Source organism: Ceratotherium simum, chromosome 38 (genome assembly GCF_057802395.1).
Source record: "Ceratotherium simum simum isolate JZ-2026a chromosome 38, ASM5780239v1, whole genome shotgun sequence".
NCBI classification, from domain to species: Eukaryota; Metazoa; Chordata; class Mammalia; order Perissodactyla; family Rhinocerotidae; genus Ceratotherium; species Ceratotherium simum.
Genome location: NC_141937.1, coordinates 22,302,603 through 22,330,479, shown reverse-complemented (window position 1 = coordinate 22,330,479; position 27,877 = coordinate 22,302,603). Strand labels below are relative to the sequence as shown.

Here is a 27,877-nt window from a genome sequence, read left to right as displayed (position 1 = left end):
TTTACCTTTCTTTCCCATTTATCGTGGACTCTGCTCTTTTACTCATGAACATATTCCATACATCTGTTCATAAGTGTGATTTCAACCTTCCTCCTTCAATGAATCCTGATGGTCCTGTGATGACACCATCTCCCCTACAATCCTCTCCATTATGGGTGGTATAATCTCTCCCTCCCAAAGGGCAAGAACGAATGAGGTGTACACCATTTCCCCTTAGCCTTGATACCTACTAAAACCAACGTGCCCATCCACTCCCCTTTGACAGTGCTTCGCCAGACACAGCTATCATCTGTCACTTCTAGAGACATACTGATGACCTTGTAAAAGCCATCTCATCTCTACAACCTTTCATGTCCCACTTCAGTCACACACTGGGCTATAGCCACCCCCCAGGCCTCATCGTAACTCAACACATCTTTCAGCCCCAAATCTCCAACTTGGAAAAATTCTTTTGCCGACTTGAACCTTCTGACCTTTGCTTCTACTTCTTAATAAGAATAACCCATTCTTTCCCCATCTCTTGATCGCTAGCCCCTCAACCCCCTTTGGGATTTTTTTCAGCATAGGGTATCCCAAATCCATCCCAGTATTAACACCTCTGAGTCATTCATTCCCTTGGCCTTCAACTATACCTCCCATCTTTTAATTCTAAAGCCGCTGAGCAGTGACAGAGTCGGACAGCAAATTCTTGCCAATTAACCTCAGCTGCACTCTTGTGGCAACGTAGCAATCAATTTATTCATCTCTTGGTGACTCATGCTTGCACCCAGTAGCAATTCCAAACATTTTCCATTTTCCTTCGTATTTAACCGTATCCAGCTCTCTCTCACCATCAGCAACTGCACAAACTCTTATAAATCATATCTGAAATTCATCATCCTCTCTCTGTAATTTAAAGGACTATCTATCATAGGTCCTAACATACAAAAATATTTCTAATTTGAATTAAATTTTGGTGATTTGCAACAGAGAATAAAGACGATTTTGTGTGTGTGTGTGAGGAAGATTAGCCCTGAGCTAACATCCGTGCCAATCCTCCTTTTGTTGAGAAAGATTGGACCTGGGCTAACATCCATGTCCATCTTCCTTTACTTTATATGTGGGAGGCCCACCACAGCATGGCTTGATAAACGGTGCGTAGCTCCGTGCCTGGGATCTGAACCCACAAACCCTGGGCCGCTGAGGTAGAGCACACAAGCTTAACCACTGCACCACTGAGCTGGCCCCTAAAGATGATTTTTTTAAAAGATTCACTTTGGGTAATTTTCACTTTGAAATTAAACGATCATATACTCTTATTTCAATAAAAAAGAAATTTAAAATTGTAACGTTTTTAATATAAAATGTAACTATTTTAAAAATAAATTATAATCCTCAAATTCAAATATGTAGTGCACAGGTAACAAGAAAAAACGTTGACTATTATCTTGATCCATAATCTTAGTCATTCTAAAACAACATACAGTCTTGAATTTCTCCATAGAGATCTTTTCTCTCCTTCATTATATTTTCACTATATTGTCAGCAAAATGCCTGGTATGTAACAGGGTACCCAACAAATATAATATTCCAGCAAGCATACAGAAAACACTGTTTACTAATGTTCCAAATGTGAATATATTTCCCCAATGAAGTTAAATCACTAAATCCATGCCACTAACTTTGAACAAATCACTTATCTTCTCTAAGACTTAGTTTTTCTTTAAAACAAGGATGAGTTACATGATCTCTTACATCCTTTCCACCTTTAAATTCTATAATTAGTATTTATAATGTCTAACATATAATTTAGCTTTTATGAGCCAGATTTAACTCAGCATAGTAAGAAAAGTATCAGATTCATCCCTGTCCTCAAGGAGTTAAAAAGATAGTTGAGGAAGTGAAAACAATACAAAAGAACATAGAATCAAATACTAAGTGGCGAAGTAGAGATTACTGGTAGACCACAGAGTGACGTGTTTTGGTGAAGGGAAGCCAGAGGAGGTTGGGAAGATTTCACACACAAAGTAAGAGTTAAGTTGTTTTTGTGAAAAGGTAGAATTTGGGTGAATGGAGAGAGAATGGTGACAGGCATTAAATGTAATCTATACCATGTTGTCTGTTTTACATGGACTCTTACTGAGCCTAATGAAAGAATTCTTAAATGTACAAATTTGGATTACAGAATGGTGGGGGAAAATAAGAGTAAAAAAATCATTTTCTAGAGAAAGAAAAATTCCACTTCATTTCTGTAGATAAATGTTTTATTGTCAATTTCATAAACTACCTTCATAAATTATGATAGCTACTGCATACACCATTAGCCTTCCTACATCTAAAGACAAACATTGTCATAGATAGTACGCTGATATGTTTGAAGAAATATTTCTGGAGCTTTGAGGGTTTAACACAAGGCTTCAGAAAACTTTTAACAATAGAAACATTCAGATTCAGCTGAAAAAGGAAGTTGAAGGGGAAAGAAATCAAGTCAGTAATGTAACTAGAACATTTTTCTAACCATGAATAGAGATGTGCTATGAGAAACGCAAACATCTGTATGTAAAGGTTTCATCCATTTACACTCAAGCAGTGCTTATTACTATTGTATTGAAAAATTCACATTTGAGTTCATTTTCTAAGGCAGACATTGAATGAGTTCAGGAAGCACTGGGTAAAAGACAGATGAACCACAGTAAAGCCTACTTAAAAGAGGAGAGCAGAAATTCAAAGAATGTGGATGGAAAGAAAGAAAATTTGGAAAGCAGTTAAATTAAGTAATTCATTACTATTAAATTCAAGAGTATGCCTTTCAAAGACTCAACTTAACATATATTTCTAGTCATTTTATCAAAAGTTGTGGGGTTGAATGCAGAAAATAACCTGTCACAAGAGATGATTTATGGGTAGGTTGCTGATTAAGATCACTAAGCAAACTTCAGAAAGGGGCAAAGGGATTCCAAAAGCATGCCTGCAAAAAGGAAGCCCTCCCCTACAACGCAGGGTAAGCTGTCATATTAGACATGATAACAGTGACTTTCCAAAGACCATGTCACAAGAACAGTTTTAGGTAATTTACAGATTTTATTTAAAAATGGTACTTGGAGAGTGAAATTCATCATCGATTCTCAAGCATGCTTCTAGTGGCCAATGATTGACATTGAAGACATGTAGATTTCAACTGTGTGGGTATTTTGCAAAATCATTAGGAATTATTCCACTTAAGACCAAGAAAAATAGTAATTTTATACATCTTTACTTATTTTATACATCTTTAAATATGTAGTAATTTTTATACATCTTTACTGTACATGTACTCTATGATTTTTTCCATTTTGACTTTAGCTCTTTATAATCAGTTTTCTAAATTTCTAGCGCTAATCATGCAAATATTAATACTATATTTCTCCCCAATTCAAATTCCTTTCAATGACCAGCAGGGTTCTGCACAATCCGATACCTGCCTTTCTCTTTAATCCCGTCTCCCACCATTCTCCCATTCGTGAACGTTAGAAATTCACTCTTTGTGAAAATCACTCCAGTTTCTTTCCATTCTCTGGTCATTTCCATCTCTTTCCTACTCCCAGGTTTGGCTTCATGGATGTGTGACCTGTATAGCTACAGAGCATCCTAGGTTCAGAGGTGCTCTGAACTTGGCTTAATGCTCCTCTGCTGTTGCCATCTTGAAAGTTGTAATAATTTGTGAACAAGGAGCCCCACATTTTCATTTTGCTCTGGGCACTTCAAATTATATAGCCAGTGCCACCTACCACACTCCCAGTGTGGAATATGCTCCACTTTCTTCTGTGCCCCAATCATGCCAACCTCTTTCCCACCTTTACGCCACTGTGTGTGCTGTTTCTTTTTCTGAAATACACTTTCCACTAGTTCTTCAAACAGCTGATTCTTTCTTATCCTTCAATCTCAACTCAAATGTTAACTTCTCAGAAAGACCTTCCCTCATTTCTTTATCTAAAGTGCTTCCTCTAATCTTCTATCTCATTACCCATTTATTTCTTTAAAGACGCTTACTACAATCTGTAATGATCTCATTTATTTGTTTCCTCCTTCATTGTCACACATCCCTTCCATCTAGATGGAAAGTAGCATCTTGTCTATTTTGCTAGTACGCTGATGAATTATCACAGCTGAGGATAGTGTCTGACACATGGTACGTCCTCAACATTTATTTGTGGAGTGAATGAATATGTTAATTATAGTAATAAATGGTGCTTCACAAATTTTCTTAGGGAAATCTTTTTTTCCTAGTTGAAGTTACTATTCACTATGGGTATTTCATCTATTATAATTCAACAACACGTTCTAGAGATCTCCTCTCCGCATATGGGGTACCTATTTATTTGAGATAAGATATCTAAGAATGTGAGTGAGATTTATATGTGTATATTTTATAAGTATTGCTGCCTTTCTGTCAATTTATGATCCAAAAAGTAACTCGATCCTCTAAACCAAAGCAAATGTACAGCTCGATGAATAAATTTTAGTTCACTATTTGGAAGGAAGCTAAAAAATAGCTGTTGACAAAAAATGAAGATAAACTTTAGAAAAAAACAGCTTTAGATGAGAGGAGCAACAAGGACCAGTATCCAACGCTAGTGAGACTGTAGTAAAATCAGGACATGAAGAAATTGTGATAATAATGTAAAGTGGTTTCAATCTCTTTTGGAAAATAAGTTGCCGTAAAGTATGTTGGCCATAAAAATACTCATATTCATTGACCAAGATCATCTACTTCTAGCACTTTAGTCTATGAAAATGTAATTTATGTAACATATGGAAACAGCTATCTTCACAAAGATAATTTTAAAAGTGTTGTTTATAATATCAGAAAATTGAAAATAAGCTAAATGTCCAAATTTAAGGGTATGGTTAGATAAATTATAGTAATTCACTCAATTAAATATTCTGGGACTAGAAAAAATTATACTGTGTGACACCATGGGGGAACACTTAGTATACAATGTTCAGTGAAAAAAGCAGGATCAAAATTACATAAATATATTGGGCCAGCCCGGTGGCGCAAGCAGTTAAGTGCACACACTCCACTTCGGCAGCCCAGGGTTCACAGGTTTGGATCGCAGGCGCGGACCTACGCACCGCTCATCCAGCCATGCTGTGGCGGGTCCCACATAAAGTAGAGGAAGATGGACACGGCTGTTGGCCCAGGGCCAATCTTCCTCAGCAAAAAGAGGAGGATTGGCAACAGATGTTAGCTCAGGGCTGATCTTCCTCACAAAAAAAAAAAAAAAAATACATTAAATATAAAAATAAATAAAATCGGGCCAGCCCCGTGGCTTAGCGGTTAAGTGCGCACGCTCCACTACTGGTGGCCCAGGTTTGGATCCCGGGTGCGCACCGACGCACCGCTTCTCTGGTGCTGAGGCCGCGTCCCACATACAGCAACTAGAAGGATGTGCAACTATGACATACAGCTATCTACTGGGGCTTTGGGGAAATAAAAAAAGGAGGTGGATTGGCAATAGATGTTAGCTCAGAGCCGGTCTTCCTCAGCAAAAAGAGGAGGATTAGCATGGATGTTAGCTCAGGGCTGATCTTCCTCACAAAAAATAAATAAATAAAATTGTTTTTTCAAAAATAAATAAATAAATCTTAAAATCAGAGACAGGGAAAAATATTGGAAGGTTGTTTATTCAGGAGCTAGATTTCTGGATTTTTTTTACTGTCCCCATTTTCTACATTTTTGCTAATGTAAATATAATATTTAACTATGAAAACATATCCTAAATATGTCTAAAGGAAACATGATATCTCATTACATAGTATCCTTTTCAATGTAGGTCAGTGTGAGCCCTTAAAAGAGTTTGCTACCAAGAAAGCTAGGTTTAAAATCAAAACACAGATGTAAATGAAATTTAATAAACTAATTTTTCTGAAAAATGTATAATTATTCTATGTTAATGAATTCAACATAGATATATTTAATTAAAAGAAAATAAAAAATATATGGTTACAGAACCTTGCAAGTGACTTTTTTCCAGAAAAAGTTGTCTAAATAAACTGAATAATTTGAGACACTAGTTAATTCAAAAGCAATATGTTAAAACCAAAACAAACAAACAAGCAAAAAATCAGTGGCTCAGTACTTACAGGTATACAATATTCCACCATGGGATAATGCAATTTGTGACCTTTTGCTGTTCGACCCGAAAAAAAGCAACTCTGGCAGACATCATAGTTAAAATGCTTTAAGCTTCTATACCTAGAAAGAAGAAAAGAAAATTCATTGGCTTGTAAGCTTATTGTTTAGTCCAAATCAATCTTTTGTGGTAAGGAATTTCATTCATCCAAATCACCACGGAAATAAAAGGTATATTGGCCATAAATGTGGAATTTGCTTAGTATCCTAGCTCCCAATTAGGACAAAGAGAATCTTGAATTTCACAAGGGAATTAATGAAAACAACTCCCAAGTTAAAAAAAAAAAGCAAATTTTTGGAGTTCAAGTCTCTAAAACAGGTTTCCATCTGTTCACAACATGATGATAAGACAAATATCCATGTCAGAAAATTTTCTGTAATGTTTGAATGTGAATGCAAAATGGCAGAGAAGAAAAGAGAAGTCTTTTATTAGCTTGACACACCAATTTTTGAAATATCAATCATACCATCAATAAGAAATGAATCTCAAAATTCCCTCACAAAGGCATTATTTTTTACAAGGACATTTTTCATATTTGGTTTAAACTAGTCATTAGCAAAAAAAATTAAAGAGCAAACTAAATAAAACCTTAATCACAATGCATTCTTGAATGGAAACAGTGTTTTTAAATCTTTCATTTAAGAATGACACTGTAGGGGCCGGCCCCGTGGCTTAGCGGTTAAGTGCGCGCGCTCCGCTGCTGGCGGCCCGGGTTCAGATCCCGTGCGCGCACCGACGCACTGCTTCTCTGGCCATGCTGAGGCCGCGTCCCACATACAGCAACTAGAAGGACGTGCAGCTATGACATACAACTATCTACTGGGGCTTTTGGAGAAAAATAAACAAAACAAAACAAAAGAATGACACTGTACATTGACTTTCATTTGCGGAATCTTATTTCAAAGAGCGAAACTCTAGATTTTAAGTTTTTTTTGGGTCGGAGTGGAAAACATCTCCCAGAGCCTCCATCCGCCAGATTGAAGGGTAATAATAAGAACGTAAATATATCCATATCTACAGAAAAAAAAAAAAAATTAAGTAACAGGACTAACAATGAAAATGGAAACAAAATATAAAGGTTATGTGAGGTTAATAATGTGCTATTAAGTGCTGAGCAGCTTCTAAAATGACCTACAAAATCACTTGCAAATTGATTTCAAGAAAATCAATGCACGTATACTACATCTCCAGCTTATTTTGGCAGAGAAGCTACCTGTTTGAAACAATCACCTTCACTAACAATCTTTCTTGACCTATCTGCATGGCTTGACAAATATGACTGACATCTTCTCTTGTTTTGTGTATTGCTGAACACTCCCATGGCAGATAGCCATTCTCTCTTTCTTCGTTGGTACCAGACCCTTGTACTGTTAGTGGGCAGTGTGCCCTGGCAAAAATACTGTTTCTCAGTCTCTCTTGTTGACGGTGGTGACCAGTGCAATGCAAGTCGAAGTCACCGGGTAGAGTTTCTAGTTGGGATTTCAAGGGACTGACTCGGTTGGGAAGAAGCAGGCTCCCTCTTCTTCCTTCTGGAAAATAGACCTGATATCTAGAAGAGCCACTCTGTTAGCACAAGGTGACCTTGAAGATGGAAGCCACATGTTAGGGATGATAGAGCATAAAGACAGAACTACGAAAGAGGAGGTGTTCGTTAAAGAGTACAAACTTCCAGTTAGGAGATGAATAAGTTTCAGGGATCTACAATACAGCATAGTTTTTATAGTTAATAATACTGCACTGTATACCCAAAAGTTGCTAAGGGAGTAGATTTTAAATGTTCTCATCACAAAACGGAAATGGTAATTATATGACATGATGCAGCTATTAGCTAACACCATGGAGGTTATCATTTTGCACTATAAGTATACCCAATCAACATGTTGTACATCTTAAATTTACACAATGTTATATGTCAATTATACCTCAATAAAGCTGGGGAAAAAAGACAGAACTGTGGACCCAGATGACTGTGGTGCCACCCTTCAGTCTTGGATTGTCTACTTCAGGACATTTTTTATATGAAAGGAGAGTAAACCACTAATTTATTTATGCTACTATTAAGCAACTGTATGTGATCCGAACTGAAATAACTCCCAGCGTGCAAAACATTCTGCAAATCTAAGATTTCATTAAAATTTAATTTGGAAGTAATTAGAGAAAAACTCTAGCAGTGTTTATAAAAATTCAGAGAAAAAAATATATATCTAAAATGGCAGCTTGATACAGAGTCAGCCTGGATGAAGTTAAGGTTATTCTATAACGCACAAACTCCTCCAGCTTTATTTCTGGAGTTGGGTTTTCATTCTTCCTTATAGCTCAGAGAGAGATATCCCTTTACCTAAAAGCTAACCAGAGCAATTCCATCTTGGCCCTGTTTTACTACGGGAATTGTTCTTACATTCACTCCCTCCATGCATAATCTTTGTGTAATCATTAAGTCACCATTACTTTGAAGAAATCTTTGTTTGGTCTTGTCCCTAAACCAGGCATCAACTCCTGACATATTTCTCTTCCATTCAGAAATTAAAAATTTTAAATTTACTATATTCTCAATATAGAAAACTAGGAAAACTACATATGCAAGAAAAAGCAAGATAACATATCACCGACCATCTTACCATTTTCAATATACTGACATACTCTCTTCACGTGATAGCTAGATCCCTTGAATGAGTTGTTGGCACATATTAACCTACTTATTTTCCTGAGCCTGAGATCTGCCTTCCATCCTTATCATGACATGGAAGTTCTCTCTCTTTTTTTGAGAGAGAACTCAAAAAAATGAGTTCTCTCTACGATCACCAATGCCTCCTCCTGATTCAAATGTTCTCAGATATGAACTTCAGAATCTCTCTGCTGCACTACCACCTCTGCCATCTTCCTCAAGTCCTCTCTTGGATTTCCACGACACTATGCTTCTTTACTTCTCTCAAGAACCCTGATCATCTTTCTCTCTCTTTTATACCTGTTTTCAATCCTGCGTGCCACTCAGCTACATCATTGTTCAGCCTTTTCTGGTATTTCCATTTAATGGAACAGTTCAATGACAATTCAATAAACAGTTCAATAACGCTCGTGGACTTAGCTACTATCCCACCAATGACTGTTATTTATTGGTAATAATAAAAACAGCTAACATTTATTGAAGGCCCGCTCTTTGTGTGATAGGTAGTGTCCTAGTAACTTTTTATGCATTAACTATTCCTATGAGAAAACACTCATAGGATTTGAGGTTGAAAAAACTCAGATTCAGGAAGGCCAAGTAACTTATCCAAAGTCACACAATCAAACAGTATATCCAGGATTTAGATCTAAGAAGCCTGACTCCAGATTTAGCTCTTAATACACTGCCTCCTGCATATCCTGCTGTAACCTTGATCTCTGACATCCTGGTCCACTTCACATCTGTATATTGGAGACACTTAACTATGAATTTTACATTTATACTAGAAGCTTAAACACCTGAAATTCAACACTTAACAGTGTTCACCCTTTATAACTGCTCTTCAAACGTAGTTCTCTTATGAAATATCTCAAGTTTATTCAAAAGCAGAGAGAAAAATAAACAAACATCAATGTACCTACATCTCAGCTTTGTGAAATCTTAATATTATGATACTGTTGCTTCAGGTCATTTTCTGTTTAAAAAATAAAGCTTTTAAAGATGCAATCAAATCTAATGTTTTTTAGAGTCTTTTGTCCTGTCCTTCACTCTCCAAGTCCACATGTCTGAGAAATCTGGTCCCTCATCACATCTCTGGGCTATACCAATGGCACATACGGCAGGTTTTATATAAGCCAGTCTCTTCCCAAGTCAGTGAATCTGGATGTTTCTTAAGTTTCACATTACTTTTTATATCCAGTATAATATTTTTTGTCTAACAATCAATGTCCTAAATCAATTGTTCTGTTCAGCATCATCTAATTGCTTCTCCATGTCAAATCCTCCTAAAAATCTAATCTGCTTTTTTTTTTTATACCATATTGACTAAGAGCATGAAGCCTGGAGTCAAAAGGATCTCGATTTGAATTCCAACTTTGTCTCTACTCTTCGGATGGCTGGCCTTGGGCAAGTGGCCTCATGTCTGAGTCTTAGTTCTTTCATGTATAAAGTAGAGATATTACTACCAATCTTACAGGGTTTTTATGACGAGTAAATGAAATAACAAATAAAACACACTTTAGCACAATGCCTGGTCTAGAACAAGCACTGGATAAAGAGCAGCAATTATGAGCTTAATGGTTATATCTCTCACTTGGATTATCTTCCCACTGATATCCTGAGCTCGCCACATTCCAGCTATTTCCTCTCCTCTCCGTCCATCTATGTCCACCGGGAACTTCAAACTTAGCCATTCCAAGACACCTGGCGCCTTTAAACTGTACCTTCTCCATCTTCCTCTTCCCAACGTGTGCCCTTGACTTCCACTGGGGCATCCATTATCTCAGCTGTCAGGCCTCTGCTGATCCTGCTTCACACTGACTACCCGCCTTTACAGCCTCTTAGAACACACAGTCCCACTGGCACCAAGGCCTTCTGAACTTACAACACGTTAGATTGCCTCCCTAACTACACCACAATTTATGAAGAACAGGAAATTTGAGCTCTATTTCTTATGTTAGCCATCCACAGAGAACGCAATGATACTCTTCATGCAAACTATGCTGATAAAGTCAGTCAAACGCAAGCAATTTTGTTTAATTCAAGACACTGATGCTATATACAACAAAACCAATCCCAGCCACGCTGACTGACTCTCCATCAGCAAATCACCGTCTTGGCTAATTCCTCTTCAGGTATGAATGAAAGGTACATAGGAAACCTTGAGTTCCACTGCTGAGTAGGCTTTGTTGATTCATAATAGATTTCTAAATTAAACTGGCGCTACTTTCCAGATTCCCCCCAGAAGAGAAATATAGTATATTCTAAGAGGCCTAATGCACACCTACATTAAGAGAAAAAGATGAGAGGGCCATGACAGCCACAGTGCTTCATCTGGAGACAAACCATAGATCCTGCACAGTCTGCTTTGGGGCCACAAACTGATGACTTTAAAGTGTGGCATTTATCAGCACCCCTCATGTGAACGTGAACAGTAGGGTTAATCTATTATGCCAAACTCGGCAGAAGTAACACAAAGTAATTTGATTACCACTCAGTCAGTATTTAAATGTTGCTTCCTGCTTACTAAGTTTGACCCCCAAGGCCTCAGAACATCACCAAATTCCATCAGAGCCAAATATGTATAATCAGTCAAGTAATTATCATGCATGAACACTTCTGTGACCTATGTAAGTAGAAACCCAGAAAAATCTCTGGTTATGGAGCAAAAGAGTATAAATAACAATGATAATAATAAAATAAGCTTCATGTAGTGGCTATAAGAAGGAATGCCATTTTCAGATAGATGGAATATGTTGGTATCTCATTTATTTAGGAGGCAATCCCCCAAATGGGAATAAAAGGCATGATGGACATACACTGAGTTACGCAAACAGGACAGAAAGCAGTCTACTGCCACCGCTGGTCATAGGCGATCTTACCTGAATCCAACAATTGGACATTCTTTACAGATGTTGCATTTGGCCTGATGTTTTGCAGTCTCAGCCGCTGCCACTCGATGTAAAACCGGCAGCCACACCATGGACTGTGGTTCCAGACGCATCCAATCTATAAACTCTTTCACACTGATCTCTGGCTTGTTGTTATTCTGGTGAAGAAACATATATTAAAAGTAAAGAAAATGTCTTCATTTGAATTGCAGCAAGTGTTGTGGCTTCATAATCTTCAGAAAATCTGTGCAGAAGTAAAAGGAAAGTTACATAGCTCTTTCCAGGTCAGTTAAGTCACAAAATATTTAAGGTTCTTCAAGGAAAGAAAACTCTAGAATTTGAAAGTAGAAAGAGCAGAAATTGTCATATAGGAAGCAGAAAAAAATCCCAATACCTTAATCTACTCAGATTAAATAAAACAAAAACAAAACCCACACAATTCTAGGCACTCTTTCCACATAAATACTTTAATCCTATAGAACTCATTCAACTAACATAATAAACATGTGTGAAACTCACTGATAACTTCCCAAACTTGAAGGCCATTCTGAATGCTAAATAAAAACTGTTATTTCTGTGGCCTGCTTTAGTCCTGTTACAAGAACACACCGGGAGCGGAGCCTGTTACAACATATGTACTTTGCAGGATTTCCAAATTTCTCATGACAAATTGTAGGAATGTCTTGGTCTCTCTTTAAATCCTAATACTAAGTAATTTTCATATGTGCAAAGTTAAATTTGTACCAATATCCTTCTCCTGCTGTTGTCAAGAAACTAGCACATGTGAGAATCATATATAGAATTTTCATTTGGTTTTTTATATCTCTAAAACGAGAAAAAGGGCCACTATAAAATGTAATAACCAAAGCCAGCCCTGACAGGCTAGCAGTTAAAGGTCTGCGTGCTCCACTTCAGCAGCCCGGGGTTCGGTTCCTGGGCACGGAACCACCCCACTCGCCTGTCAGTAGCCATGCTGTGGCGGCTCACACAGAAGAATCAGAAAAAGTCACAACTATATACAATTATGTGCTGGGGCTTTGGGGGAATAAAAGGAAGACAAAAGGAGGAAGATTGGCAACAGATGTTAGCTCAGGGCGACTCTTGCCCTTCCAAAATAAAAATAATAAAATGTAATAACCCATAACATCAATTCTCTTTAAAGAGATGGTGCTTGCATTTTTTTTCTCAGCAATAAATCACTGGCTATGCTTTGGCAAAATATGTGCAGCCTTGTACACTATGCATATGTGTACCATCAGTAGTAACGTTTTAAAAATGGTTTTATGTACGGTAAGTATTAAAAAGAAACTAAAGTGCTTTTCCAGTTTAACATTGGTGACTTAGTATAAAAATTTATACTCCTTTTGTATGTATGTTCTCAAAGACTGTTATTTTAACAACATCTTTAATTTATATTTTTAACAAGTCTTGCCTACAAGGATCTCAGGGCATTTTTATTCATTATTTAGCAAATGTTTATTAAGTAGCTATGATGTTCAAGGCACTCTACACAGAATATAATAGTAAAAAGATAGAAATTGTCCTTGTTCATGGAGCTTAGGTTTATATAGAAGAAAAAAACACTACACAGCTGATTATACAGCTCAGCATGTAATTACAATTGTAATGAGCATCATAAGAAGGAAGGAGATTCAGGTGAATAGAGCAGGGACATGTAACCTCATCTGGAGGGGGCAGAGAAGGATTTTCAGAGGATGTGATATTTAAGCGAAGATCTGAAGAATGAATATGGATTAGCGATGAGAAGGGAGTTCACAGGTGGAGGGTGAGGAAAAACATTCTAAACAGAGGGCGCATGTCCAAAGGCACTAAGGCAGAAATGAAGGAACTAAAACAGTATGGCTGGGAAGCAGAGAGCAAGGGGACCAGTGGCAAAGGATGAGACTGGGGCAAGGCAAGGCCAAATCTTAGCAATCTAATGGCACATGTTAAAGATTTGGGGTTTTGAGGCTGGTCCAGTGGCATAGTGGTTAAGTTCGCACGCTCTGCTTTGGCAGCGTAGGGTTCACGGGTTCAGATTCCGGGCACAGACCTACACACTGCCCATCAAGCCATGCCATGGCTGTGTCCCACATACAAACCAAGGAAGATTGGCACAGACGTTAGCTCAGGGCCAATATTCCTCAACAAAACAAAACAAAAAAAGATTTGAGGTTTTATCCATTGAGAAACAATAAGCCTCCTTGAGGCAGTTGCCGTTCTTTGCATCAAATGTGCCTTAAGAAATAAAATACAGGGGCTGGCCCAGTGGCGCAAGCGGTTAAGTGCGCGCGCTCCACTGCGGCAGCCCGGGTTTCGCCGGTTCAGATCCCGGGTGCACACTGACGCACTGCTTGGCAAGCCATGCTGTGGCGGTGTCCCATATAAAGTGGAGGAAGGTGGGCACGGATGTTAGCCCAGGGCCAGTCTTCCTCAGCAAAAAAAAGAGGAGGATTGGCATGATGTTAGCACAAGGCTGATCTCCTCAAAAAAAAAAATAAATAAATAAATAAAATACAAAATTCCTGGGATGGTACCCAACGTCCTCCAACATTTGGCTCTAGCCCAAGTCCATGTTCCATTTCTCCAAACATTCCCAAGTCATTCCCGACACAGCCTATAAGACCAGTGATCCTTTGTGTTTACCTGCTGGAAGCAGCTGCGAACACTGGGTTCAATATTACTGCCTCCAAACGCTGCCACTTCCCCCAGCTGCCGAGGAATCTGGATGGCATCATGAAGTAACAAGCCGAGCTGCCTCTGGTCACACATTTCTGTCGGCCCTGCCACTTCCTTAAAGAGATCTACAAGGAGGAGAGGCGAGAGGTTAACTTCCATCTGCCTTTACTGGTCTTTGATGTAAAATAATCCTTGGTTTTAGGGACTGAACAATGTAGACTAAAAAGAATTCACGGAGACATGAATCAGATTAGTTGTCTCCTGAATTCCAACAACCTTGATATTCTGCATATCTGTAATCAGGGACTGGTGAACCACATGCTTCTTAAAACAACCTACTGCTGTATGTCAATACATGTGAATAGACCGATAAATACAAGTTTCCTTTTTAAATGGTACAACAAATGCATGTGGGTTCGTTTAATGGTCTCAGTAAGGGTTTTCCTTCTTATGGAAAAAGACACTGAGCAAAAACAAAGCTTCCTTCGTGATTTGTCAAAGGAATAAATGTGCTTTAAGTAGCAAATCTTCAAATTTTAACAGATTTGTTTACCAACTTTTTGTGTTCACTCCTAAATTCAATATTCTATTATACATATATGTGTGTGTGTATATATATATACATATATTTACTTCTTTTAAAGATTTCTATACTCAAATCTATTTTATATAAGAAACATTAAAAAGTACAAGGAGGTATCTTTTATTTTTAGGGTTTTTGTTTTTTTTTTTGGTGAGGAAGACTGGCCCTGAGCTAACACCTGTTGCCAATCTTCCTCTTTTTGCTTGAGGAAGATTGTCCCTAAGCTAACATCTGTGCCCATCTTCCTCTATTTTTTGTATATGGGGCGCCACCACAGCATGGCTTGATGAGCGGTGTGTAGGTCCGTGCCTGGGATCCGAACCTGTGAACCCCGAGCCACCGAAGTGGCATGCACGAACTTAACCACTTTGCCACTGGGCCGGCCCCTTTATTTTTTAGTGCCCAATCAGTCTCTCAGTCCTTATTAGCTATACAAATTATCTTTGTTTTACTTCATTTCATATAACAACATACATTATTCGGATTTTAAGGATTTATTAACAAAAACTCACACACTTTCACACAGTTCTTAGGCTTTCCTATTCATTAAAAAAACAAATCTGTTTTATAATTTTCTTGCTTCAAGAAAATTAAAACTCTTTTCTTCTTTCTAGTATTGGTTTATCTTTTATACATGACTTGTGATATTTTGAAGATTAAAATTATTACCATATTTCCAGCAACAAAGTTAACATACTTAAATACGTTACTTTTGGAATGGGGAGAAATTTTACGTAAAAACAACCCACGTCATTATAGAAACTAATACTTTTTGGAAAGAAATTTCCAACTTCTGAAAATTCAAAATCACACAAATTCTAAATGCTTTTCATGTGAAGTTTTCCAAAAACAGAAGAAAGAGGAGTAAATATTTATTGGGGCCTAAAAATCATTTTCAAACATACCTGATAAATGAATATCAGATCAAGATATATCATTCTCCTTTGTTTTAAAGAGGAATAATGTTAGATCTAACACTGTCAACAGCGAATTTTCAAACAACTGAACCAAATTCAGTGATATTGACACAGTAATTATAATGAAATATGATTTTAATTATAAGCATACATAGGGAAAGCAAATTCAGTTACAATAAATTTAGTTTTTATTATCATTTTTTTCGCTTAGATTTGGTTAGAGTTCTACGTGTTTCTTTTCATTTGTTAAAACTAAGACTATCGTAGCCAGAAAATATTTATCCAGGATTCTTATTATGGTGCTCATTTTAACCCTGTTCCTGGGAAGCGGCCTCTTGTAAAGTTGATGCATCTATACAACAACCTGCACAGAGAAATGCCCATTTCCAGCGAGATCAACCATGCCCAACTTTCCTCTTTTGAGGCAAATAGCTATACTACTATGCCACTATTAAGGTAAAACTACACACAAAACCTAAGAGAAAAGATTAGCATTAACACTCAAAATTTTGACATATTTCTAAATTTTTATAGAAGCCCCCAGTTTGGTGTGATACTTAAGTATAAAAAGCAGTGTCAGAATGTGGGGATGGGTCAGAGGAAAGTCAGAATCTAAAACCCAAGTTTCAACAAATCCGTACAGAAGAGATGCCAAAGGCCATTCAAGAGGACCTTTGTGAATGTGTTCTTGATGAGGCAAAGAAGCCACCCAGCTATAAGCAGGAAGGCCAGAGTGTTCACTTGTTAGAACCTAATCAAGGGTTATTCTCAGGAAGGCGTGAAGAGAGAGGGAGGTGTCACCAGGGTGAAGACACTGACTTTAGCCATTGCAAAATCAACGTTCAGACGGCTACCAATTGACCCAGAACAGCACCCTTGCCATTGAGTCTGGAGAGCAAACTGTCTTGAATATTAATTCTAACAAAGGAAATAATAACAAGGAAGCGTTCTGATGTCACTGGGGACATCAAGACTGGAATCAGACTTGCTAAGGGCCTCGAAGTGAAAAACAAAACAAAACACCACAGCATTTCCAGAGTCTCAATGCTCACAAGAAAGATTTAAAGAGTTCAACCCAAGAGATTTCTTATATAATTAAGCCCTAAAACTGCATACTTCATGGATTAAATTAAATATCAGAAATGGTCATTGCACGGCTTCTGCTTCCTCTGCCATAATCTGAAAGTTTAATGTTGAATTATACAGAGTATTAAGTTTCCCAGCATTTGTAGAAAGCATGTCCACTGCAGTAGGAGTCTATGAGTCCATGTATGCTGAAATACCCTCCTCACTGGAAAGATCATACATTTCAGAAACACGTTTGAAGGACGCGTAAAGATAAAAGACATCTTTTATATATTATATTGTGTAGAGTTTGGCTTTTGCTCTTTAACTACAGCCACCGTGTTATAACTCTTTCTAGTGGTCTCAAGTTTCGACCTGATGATCAGCTTGAAACAGAAAGAGAGAGGGAATCACTGATGTAGGACAAGAGATCACGCTTACATTTTAAGATTCACGATAAACTTGGAAGTTGAATTTGCATTTGTTTCTCAGTAAGTTGAGCACTACGACATAACTGGTACTTTCAGAAAACTCTACATTCTTTCGGGGGCACTTGAAAACCCCAAATCACAGATGATAAAAAAAATCCTTTTCTAAATTTGGTACACTGATGCTTTCATAAACATTTTTCTCCCCCACTTATTATAGAAATAAATTTTTAGCTTTGAAAATGATATCTTTTGACCATTGTGATGCCGAAGACGGTTTAAATTCGGGATACATCAAGTGCCGCCAAACAAAAGGCTTATGTAAAGCTTTTTCTGCACTGTTTGCCGCATGGCCTTGACTCCATCAAGGCTCCTCATCTCCTGATCCTACAATCAGCTTTTCGTTTCATACAAATCCATATCTCTTTTCACTGACATTCTTGTCAAACTGTCTAAGAAAAAGAAGCCATCACATTCTAGACCTGAGATTCAAAATCAAATCACCTCACAGTCATCCCAGAAAATAAAAGGTTTTTTTAAACGTATGTATGTTCACATAAGATGCAAAACTCAATGAAGTTTATAGGACCTGTGATCAAATACCCTCTTGTTTTGGTATCTCTCCATCATGAAATACCCTTATCCCTCTTCCCCAAATGTAGGGATAGATCTGTAAAGAGTCATCTGGGAATATGTATGTCAGGATCAAGTAACTCACATTTTATGGACAAAATTCAATCAAAAGATATTTTACAGTAGTTAAGAGTTTGGAGACATAGCAGCAACGGCTGCCATTTATTCAACAGCAGCCATTTGTAGGGACTTTTCACATATTATCTCTAATTGCTTTCAAAGCAAGAATTATTAGCTTACTCTTCAGTTGAAGAAAATTCACTAAATTTCAGCTTCGTGAAACGTGAAATGGAAGTAATATTACCTCTTAGCTGGCAGTATTCAAAGGGCTCGTGTAACCTGCCGAAGGACACTCAGCCACTAAGTGGCAGAGCTGGGATTTGAAGGGAGGTCTCCCTGGCTTCCAAGCCTGTCCCTGTCTAAACGTCAAGATGTCCTTCATTAACTGACAGCTAAAGGGTCACCACTGATTTATTTGGAGAATAAAAACAAACAAAAAATATTTTATCACTTTTTATTTTCTCACACTATAAAATATGATTATTTGTCTGACTGTGTCTATAACAGTTTTAGTCTATCAACTATTTTTAGCATTGGAAGGATACAAGGTTCTGGAATAAAATATAGTATAAAGGTTCTGGTCCATTTAAATTTTTTTTTAGCATGGGAGTTACACAGAAATAGACAAAGCTTAGGCTTTAGAGTCAGAAAAATCTATGATCTAATTCTAGCCCCGTGATTTATTGTGTCTGCCGCCTTGGACTAGATTTTTAACCTATCTCAGAATTAATTTTTCCAGCTGGAAAATGGCAATCACAATGCCTATATTATGGGGTGATTATTCTAAGAATTAAATGAGATATAATTTGTAGTTGGTTCCCACTCCATCAAGGCACCTCACTTCTTGATCCTATAATCAGCTTTTCTCTTCACACAAATCACAACTCTTTGCACTGCCACCCTTTGTCTAACCTAGTACGTGTATAGTAAGGGTTAGAAAATATAGGAACTATTATTACTAGCATATCATATAAAGTAAGTCTCCAACGAGAATTGTTATCATTATTATTACTAAGAACACTATTGGTATAGGAAAGGTCTTACATACATCGGTATTTTTCCTCTAAGAGACCTTTGGACAGAGACATCAACCCAATCTTCAGACTCTGCACTCTTATCTTTCCAGTTCGACCTCTGAAATTATAAGAATCTCAATGTTAGATGCATGTAAAACTGTATACAGTATGCTAATTATTTCTGAATATTTTTTGAGGGTAAACCATTAAAAAGTAATTGCATCTTAAAGAAACAACTTTTCTATTTACTTTTAACAACTAATGTTAAACCCATACCATAATTTCATGACATGTTTTAATAATACATTTGACCTAGTTGGAAGAATACACAGCCTGAAGTCATTTTACACATAACATATAAGTTAGGAAGAACAAACGAAGGTAAAATGAAAATGATAATTATAAACCTGAAAAGATTCCGTTTTTATAAATACTTTGAGTTAAAATCTGTCAATAATTATAAATGCAAGATTCAAAATAAATAGCTCAAGCTATACATAATAGACATGTGACAATACAGCAAGAAAGGTAAAAGGATATATCTGAAAACAAATGTGAGAAAATTGACTGGAAAATTAACTATAAACTGAGGGCTTATAAATTTTTAAATACTTAAAAATTTATTGTCTTCATTGATTTTGGTCTTTGTCAATGCAGTTTTTATAAATTACCATTGCAATTATAATGGTCAATGATCTTAAACAGAGAGGTGTGCAATCTCTATTTGGGGAAGTATCACATTATAGTTAAATATAAATGTATTAATTAACTAACACTAGGAAATAGCTTCATCTATGTCAATGAGAAACCATTTCAATTTCACTTATAAGTTGATTATAAGAAAAATTTTATTTCATCTTTAAAAGCATAGAGTTGTCTCTACACTGTTATTTATCACAGAATTACTGCATTGTCTACCAAATGTGACACTGTACTAGATCCCGGAGATGGGGAAAGGAAAAATGCAAAAACTACAAAAATTAGTAACATATGATCCTTGCTATGCAATAACACACAGCTCAGAAAAAAGTCTTTATTGCTATCTTTATTATTTCATATAAACAGGATCCATTTTCAGTTTAGGTTTTTCTTGTGAATTTTCTTATGATCTGTTTTCAATACACAAGTACAGTGCACTCAAAACCTATAACTAAATGTTTACATAATTATATGAATACATAAAATTTAGTACTTCATGCTATTTAAAAAATGGATAAGTATCTGTATCACTTCACTTTAATTTTAGGTAGTCTGTCAACATATATTTAAATCTCGATGATATTGATATTTTTACTATTAATACTAGTTGATATCTTCCATTCTCAAATTATAAATACTTAAGTAAGTTTCTGTATACACACCATGACATATAAAGTATAAAATAAACAAAGAAGGAAAACACGCTTAGGGATTGGTAAACTGTATTTTCAAAATCGTCCCTCAATAGCCTAGAGTTTATAATCTATATTAAATCATATCCAACAAACTTATTGAACCCTTACTGTTATGTGTACAATATTCAGAATTGGCCTATGAAATAGCTGATGGTTAAATTTTAAAATGAATATAGCCATTGTAAGCAGATCCAAGTTAATGTACTCATCTCAGTTTCTCACAATTATAGAAATACTAGTTTCAAATTAACCTTACACTGAGCCAAGCTACAAATTGTAGCTACTTCATGTTTTTTAGGCGTTTCCTAATTATCACAGGAAAATAAATTATATCTGTTTTCTTCCCTCAAAAATGAGGAAATTCTATTCTCTGGATACAATCAGACAACAGACCTGCAGAAGATAACAAAAGGCTGTGTGAATGGACTAGTACATGAATGTGGCTAAGGACAAAGCAATCCCTGAAGGGAAAAAAGAGAAAACTGCTATGTATTGGAGGATGATCTCCAGTCTATAGTGACAACACAAGAAAGAAACATTATCCAGAAGACTACTGAAAATGTCAATCATCCATTCATAGCACCACCAACAGTTATGAAGGCTTACTGTGATCCCAGCATTGTTCTATGTACTATAGGGATCAACAGAAAAGTACAAGACATGATTATCACCCATGATAAGCTCACACACTAGCTGGAGAGGTGAGACAAGAAAACAACTAGAGAATCAGAAGAAACTAGGAGACCAACTTTTATGCACGGAAATAATCTAGTAAAAGATGATTGTGGCTGACTAGTCATTGACTAATGATTAGTCTGAGTAGTCATTGGTCTCACAACACTTGATAGAGAAGATAAGTCTAAAATCAGGCATTACACGGCTGGACTGTCCCAACTAGGAGAAAGCAGACAGGGCCAGACGATACAGGGATTTGATGTTAAATAAGATATCTAGATTTGAGAGAGAGTAGGGAGGCAATGAAATTTATTAATGAATGACAGAACCCAAGATTTAAGTATGTGGTTCCTTGGTAGTTTTCATAAGTAACTCCTGAAATTACTTTAACTGGAAAGACATGTACCTCATAAACTTATATCCATCTCGGAATAGTGGAAAAAATGACTTAAGACTGCAGCAAATGAGGTTAATATTTTCTGTAGGGACAAAAATATTTAAACCAAGTGTTTTAGACTACTACTTTAAATCACTACTTTTGATTTCCATTAAATTTAGAGGGAGGATTGCGAAATTAAGACTTTTTAACCTGGGAAGATGAAGACTGAGCGAGGCTGTGAACTCACAAATGAAATCAATTTTATCCTTATAGTTTATAAAGTCTTTTCTACATATATTAGCTCATTTGCCCTTTTATAATCACCTTATATATGGTAAGGAGAGCAGATATTTTTATCTCAATTTTTCAGATGAGAAATTGAGATGCCAAAAGTTAAGTGCCAAGTTACAAAGCAATCAGAACCAAAAATCGGGATTCTTGTCATCCACAACAGAAGAAAATAGATTTTTTTCACAAAATTCAGAATATTAGGAGTTGAGTATATTTTAAAACTTGAAAGAAACAGTAAACTTAATATAATTTATAAAGCACTATTTTTCTTAGATATGGCAATATGGTAGGAACAATCAAGTGATTATCAAAAAATCTGAAAATTAGTTCCAGATCTACCACTAATATGTAATAGGTGGTTATGGATAAATCATCAGTGGGTCAGTTTCTCAACCAGTAAAATGAAGAAGGCAGAAAGAAAGATCCTCTAAGTTCTTCTACTTTCAGAATTCTACGATCTCCTGTGTGTGCATCACTCATTATTTCAAGAGCTGGTTGAACGTACTTCAAAAGCTGAAAATACCAGTTCTGGCTGCATAATACTATACAAAGTTAGGCAGTAAAAAATATATGGTGAATGAATGAATGTCAGAATAGCTGAATGCATGGAAGTGTTAGATCGTGGTACCATTTCCAAGGTTCAGAGACTTCTTAGGGGTCCATAATGTCCTGGTGCATTGGATGGAGTAGATCATAGTTCCATCAGATTCTCCAAGGGAACTAGTGACTTGAAAAGAATAAATAACTCTTGTATATATAAACATATATATATATATAAGTCATAGTTGTTAGAGAAATTTGGGCAATCAACTCCAGCCATCTGAGATGACAATCATAAGAGTTACCGCGTTTTTTCCTTAGGTTAATTCATGATATTCCCCTCCAAGATAGAAAATTAGACTGAATGGACACCGTTCTGATCCAGCATGGTCTTTGCTATATTTCTTTGACATGGAAGGGCGATAAATCCTAAAAGCTTTTTTTCCTTTAAAATGGAAAATTTCAAGATACTGTCTTTCTAAATAAGAAAACAGTACCTTAGCGTAGCATTTCCCATGTGTTCACATTTGATGGTGGAAAGTGGAAATATGTCAACATTTAACTCCCTAGAATATGAATCACAACATTTCACACATTGCTTCCTTCCCAACTAAGTGGCATTATTCCCTTTGGGCTGTCCAGTGAAAACAGCATATGTACATGTTATGGGCTGAGTAAAATCCTCCTAAAATTCATATGTTTAAGTCCTAACTCTCAGAACCTCAGAATGTGACTATATATGGAGAAAGCATCTTTAAAAAGGTGATCAAGTTAAAATGAGGTCATTAGGGTGGGCCCTAATCCAATATCACTGGTTTCTTATAAGAACAGGAGATTAGGATACAGACACACACAGAAGAAAGACCACGTGAAGACAGGCATCTAGAAGGCAAGGAGAGAAGCCTCCACAGAAAACCACCCTGCTGACATCTTGATCTTGGACTCCTAGTCTCCAGAACTGTGAGAAAATTAATTCCTGTTGTCTAAGCCACCTAGTCTGTGGTACTTTGTTATGGCGGCCCTAGCAAACTAATGTAGTGTGTTAGAGCCACACATAATGCCAAAGAAGAGTGATTTAACATCTCCTCCATTCTTCTTTAAAATATGGCTCAAAATGTGCACCTCTACATACTCCACAGGCCTTAATAAAGTCTTTAACTAAGTATCTTATCAATTGCATTTTATTATTTTAGCATTTTAGCATCTTTCCTGGAATGTAAAATTAAGTTATAGGCTTTGTAGTTAAAACACCTAACTGGCCAGCTATTTTGGTGAATTTACTACAGAAAATGTCTTTTTGGAGATTTTAAAAATCGAAGATTAACTTAATAAAAATTAATGCTAACAGTCATATTTTACCCCAGGAGGATAAAAATTTGCATTAAAATGAAATGTATTAAAAGATATCAGACAGGGGTATAGCGAATCCCACATTCATTACGGTAACTGAGATTCATGCTATCTGTTCTTCAGTGAGTTTCTTAAGATCCCTCAAGCACACAATGGCTATTTGATTATTAAAAAAAGGACCTTGTTATGATATTTGTGACTATTGAAGATAGAAGGCTTTTTCTAATCAAAAGAATAAACAAAATTTTAATTAAATCATCTCTAAAGCTATTGTCATCATTTACTTCTTATACAGAATCATTCAGAAGCTAAATGTGCCATTTATGAACTGTCATCTATCTTCTTTCTCTCTAAATCAAATAAAAGGCTGATAAACACAAATTTTCACACAGCTAATTAATGGAAAATAACTTTTAGGGTCTGAGAGAAAAACAACAGTTCTAATTTTCTTATTTCATCTTTGCATACTTTAACCCCCTGCCAGAAGGATGAATAATTCCTAAGATTTCAGAAATGTCAGCCCACAGCAGGTCTTTCTAGAACTGATTATTTCTCAAATGCATTGTCACATTCAAAAAAGCCAAATTAATGGCAAATGAGTTATGCTGGAAGTTGAGAGTGCTCTTTATGTAACAGTAAGCATCTAATTAAATTACAGATATTAGAGTATCCTATAGGATAAATTATTTAAAATACCATATATACACAGACCACCATTGCAATAAATAAAGCTGATACCAAAAGACAAATTAAATCTCTTTAATTACCATTCAAATTGCTCTTAAGTTGTCATACAAAAATTGCAGAGTGGATTATTATGAGCCAGTAAATTATTTTATTTTATTTATTTATTTTTTTTTATTTAATTTATTTATTTATTTCTCCCAAAGCCCCAGTAGATAGTTGTATGTCATAGCTGCACATTCTTCTAGTTGCTGTATGTGGGACTCGGCCTCAGCATGGCCGGAGAAGCGGTGCGTCGGTGCGCACCCGGGATCCGAACCCAGGCCGCCAGCAGCGGAGCCCGAGCACTTAACCGCTAAGCCACGGGGCCGGCCCAGCCAGTAAATTATTTTAATGCCTAACAATAAATACAAAATTTTGTCTTTCAAAAAAAGAAATACTATAAGCCATTCCAGAAGGCGAAGGAAATTGGACTCACTTATACTAGTTTTCCCCTGATGTGGTGACAAAAAAAAACACTACAAATTTGACAGCCTTTATAAATTGAAGCAAAATCTTAAAATAATGGATGGACATTCTTTTTTGGTCTATTGTTGGTTAAGAGCTCAATTTTTGGAAAATCATTCCTTTTTAATGATTAACATAAATATTTCCACTTGAAAAAGTACTTTGAAAGTACTTTTTAAATATTCACTTAAAAAATTTAGACATTTTGGGGCCAGCCCAGTGGCATAGCAGTTGAGTTCGGCGCACTCAACTTCAGTGGCCCAGTTTTGCAGGTTCGGATCCTGGGTGTTGACCTACACCACTCAACAAGCCATGCTGTGGTGCTGACCCACATAAAAAATAGAGGAAAGATTGGCACAGATGTTAGCTCAGGGCCAATCTTCATCACCAAAAAAAAAAAAAAAAAAGACATTTTGCATTATCAACATATTTCCTTCAATGATTGTACTTTAATGGGAAAAAAATGCAAACTTACGTGTCATACACATTGAGCAACCAGTTGAGACACATATCCACACAGAGCGGAACGTTGACCAGATCCTTATGCATCTGTTCAAGGCCATCATAGGTTGTTGTCAGACAGTTGATGACATCTGGGACACTAAGGAGCTGATCATTTTGGTTCAGCTTGTGCTGTTTGAAAACTTCATTTGTTGTATTCAACTCTAAGAGATCCACTAATCAGGTGAGAAAAAGGAATATGTACAGTTATTGCATTGCATAACAAAATTGGGACAAAAATACTTCTAGTCTAAGTATTTAGCTTGATTCTTCAATTAAAGAATCTATCCTTTTTAGCTAATTTCAATTTTTAAAGAAACAAATAGCATTTCTATTCTTACTTTTCTTTTTCTTTTTTTTTTTGGCAGATCAGAGGAAGACTCACCATGAGCTAACATCTGTTGCCAAACCTCCTCTTTTTGCTTGAGAAAGATTTGCCCTGAGCTAACATCTGTGCCAATCTTCCTCTATTTTGTATGTGGGTCACTGCCACAGCAGGGCTGTCGAGGACTGGTGTAGGTCCGCACCCAGGACCCGAAGCTGGGCCGCTGCAGAGGAGTGCGCCAAACTTAACCACTAGGCCACTGGGCTGGCCCTTCCATTCTTACATTTTTAAACTCTTTTTTTTACCCACATCTTTTATTTTCACGCTTTTGAACTGAAATTCTGTCGCTTTTCAATCTGATGCCATTTTTCACTCTTTGGAATATTGATTTTTCCTACTTTCCTTTTCTGGCTTTCCTCTCTTCGGGCTCTTTCTACTTTTAAATATAGGAAGGCACGCATTTCTAATCTATTCCAAATGGTAGAACATCTAAAATATTACAGTGCTTTTCTCCTAACTCCTTAGAACAGCCTGCTCACCATCCTCCCGTTCATCCTTTATATCACTGCCAAACTAATCATTCTTAAACAGTTTCTCAGCACGCACATCGTGAGATACAAAGTTCACTGAAGATGTTTGTTGAAAACACGGGTTCTGTAGAAAAATAATTGTTCTCCACTGCCGACTGAATTAAGCCTGATCTATAAGGTCCTCACAATCTGACCTAACCTGGTTTGCTTCCCGTGATGCTTCGGCATATAGACAACTTGTACCTCAGTAGTTCTATAGAGGTTCACAGTACAGGCCCCACATCTGTGGGTCTTCATATATTTGCTCCCATGTGTAGAACATCAACAGTGGACATGGCCAGTGCTAAAGAGCATGCAGGATGGGCACAGAAGGGTAAGGCAGAGCCCTGCCTTCAAAGCAGGAAGGAGGATAAGCTCACTGATAACTTACCACAAGAGAAGAATACACGAATTTCTATGTGAGCTCTTACTGCTAGAGGAGTGGAAGGACAAGGGAAAAGCCTCCCTGGGAAGGTGGGATGTGAAATGGGCCTTAAAGAATAGATAAGAGACAAGAGATCCATGTAAAACAAGGAAAGAATTCCAGGGGGATAGAACTGCTTGAGAAAAGACAAGAATTCAAAGTCCAGGGACTCTAAGGAATGACAGACAGTGGTGTGGACGATGTGTGGCTTATACATGGGTGCTGTGTGGGTATGGTCAGGGAGACGTGCGGCGTTGAAGGGAGAGGAACACGTTGTCCCAGAGGAGGCACTCAAAGGCCGGGAGGAAGAGTTTAGACGCAAAAGAAGAAATTTACGTAATCTTTCTTTTTAATCAACTTTGAGGCATTCAGTAGCTAACTGAAGACAGGGAAAATAGATTATCAAGCTACCATGTATCTATATATTTACTGAGGGTGGAGATGACTCTTCTAAATCTAAACATATGGGTTTGGAAAATTACAGACCCCACATGAATTTAAGGTCTGCTCATGGAAATCACTACTTTTTAAAATTCTCTCCCTATCTCTGTATTTAATTTTTTAACGTTAAAAACAATAAGTTCAGGAGAACTTTTTAAAAAATATATAACCAACTATTTCTTCTTTGCCTGATACAAAATGTTCCCTCAAAAAATATAATGACATATTTTGACAGTTAAATAAAATGAACAAATAGTTTCCCTTGTATTTATCTATTTTTAACCACTGAATAACCACTAATTTTGAATTTTTAAAGACATTTATGAAATGTGTACACTCTAGCTTCTTAAACATCATACAATGATTTATTTTTTTCAAGTTATCTACAGTAGAAAAGAACGGCTTTAAAATTATACAGATTAAAATTATTTCTAAAACAACTCAACAGGGAAGACATTTTTTTAAAAAGAGAGAAAGAGACAAGTATAAAACATACAAGTCTGGCTAACAGGTCAATCTATTTCCTTCAGATGTCAAATATATCATTGGTAATGTTTCAGCTAATTATAAAAATAACCTGTGTAAGCCTCACATGAGTTATAGATGGTGTCAGAAAAAAATTAAGAACCATCTGAAATTTTCATTGTCATTTTTACCCCACTTCTTGGCACTGTACACTCTTTTCAATTATAAACTTCCAGAGGGCAG

General features: G+C 36.6%; 1 protein-coding gene across 7 annotated transcripts in view; it reads right to left on the bottom strand.

The window, feature by feature from the left end:
* UTRN (utrophin) overlaps nt 1–27,877 on the bottom strand; it is a 504,353-nt gene that overhangs the window by 44,563 nt on the left and 431,913 nt on the right. For all 7 annotated transcript variants that reach the window (XM_087425184.1, XM_087425188.1, XM_087425183.1 and 4 more), the window contains 5 exons: nt 25,385–25,586; nt 19,122–19,207; nt 14,355–14,512; nt 11,700–11,866; nt 6,106–6,217 (listed from right to left, as the gene is read on the bottom strand). In XM_087425184.1, coding sequence (XP_087281310.1) covers nt 6,106–6,217; nt 11,700–11,866; nt 14,355–14,512; nt 19,122–19,207; nt 25,385–25,586 — 725 coding nt within the window. The remainder of the gene's footprint in view (nt 1–6,105; nt 6,218–11,699; nt 11,867–14,354; nt 14,513–19,121; nt 19,208–25,384; nt 25,587–27,877) is intronic.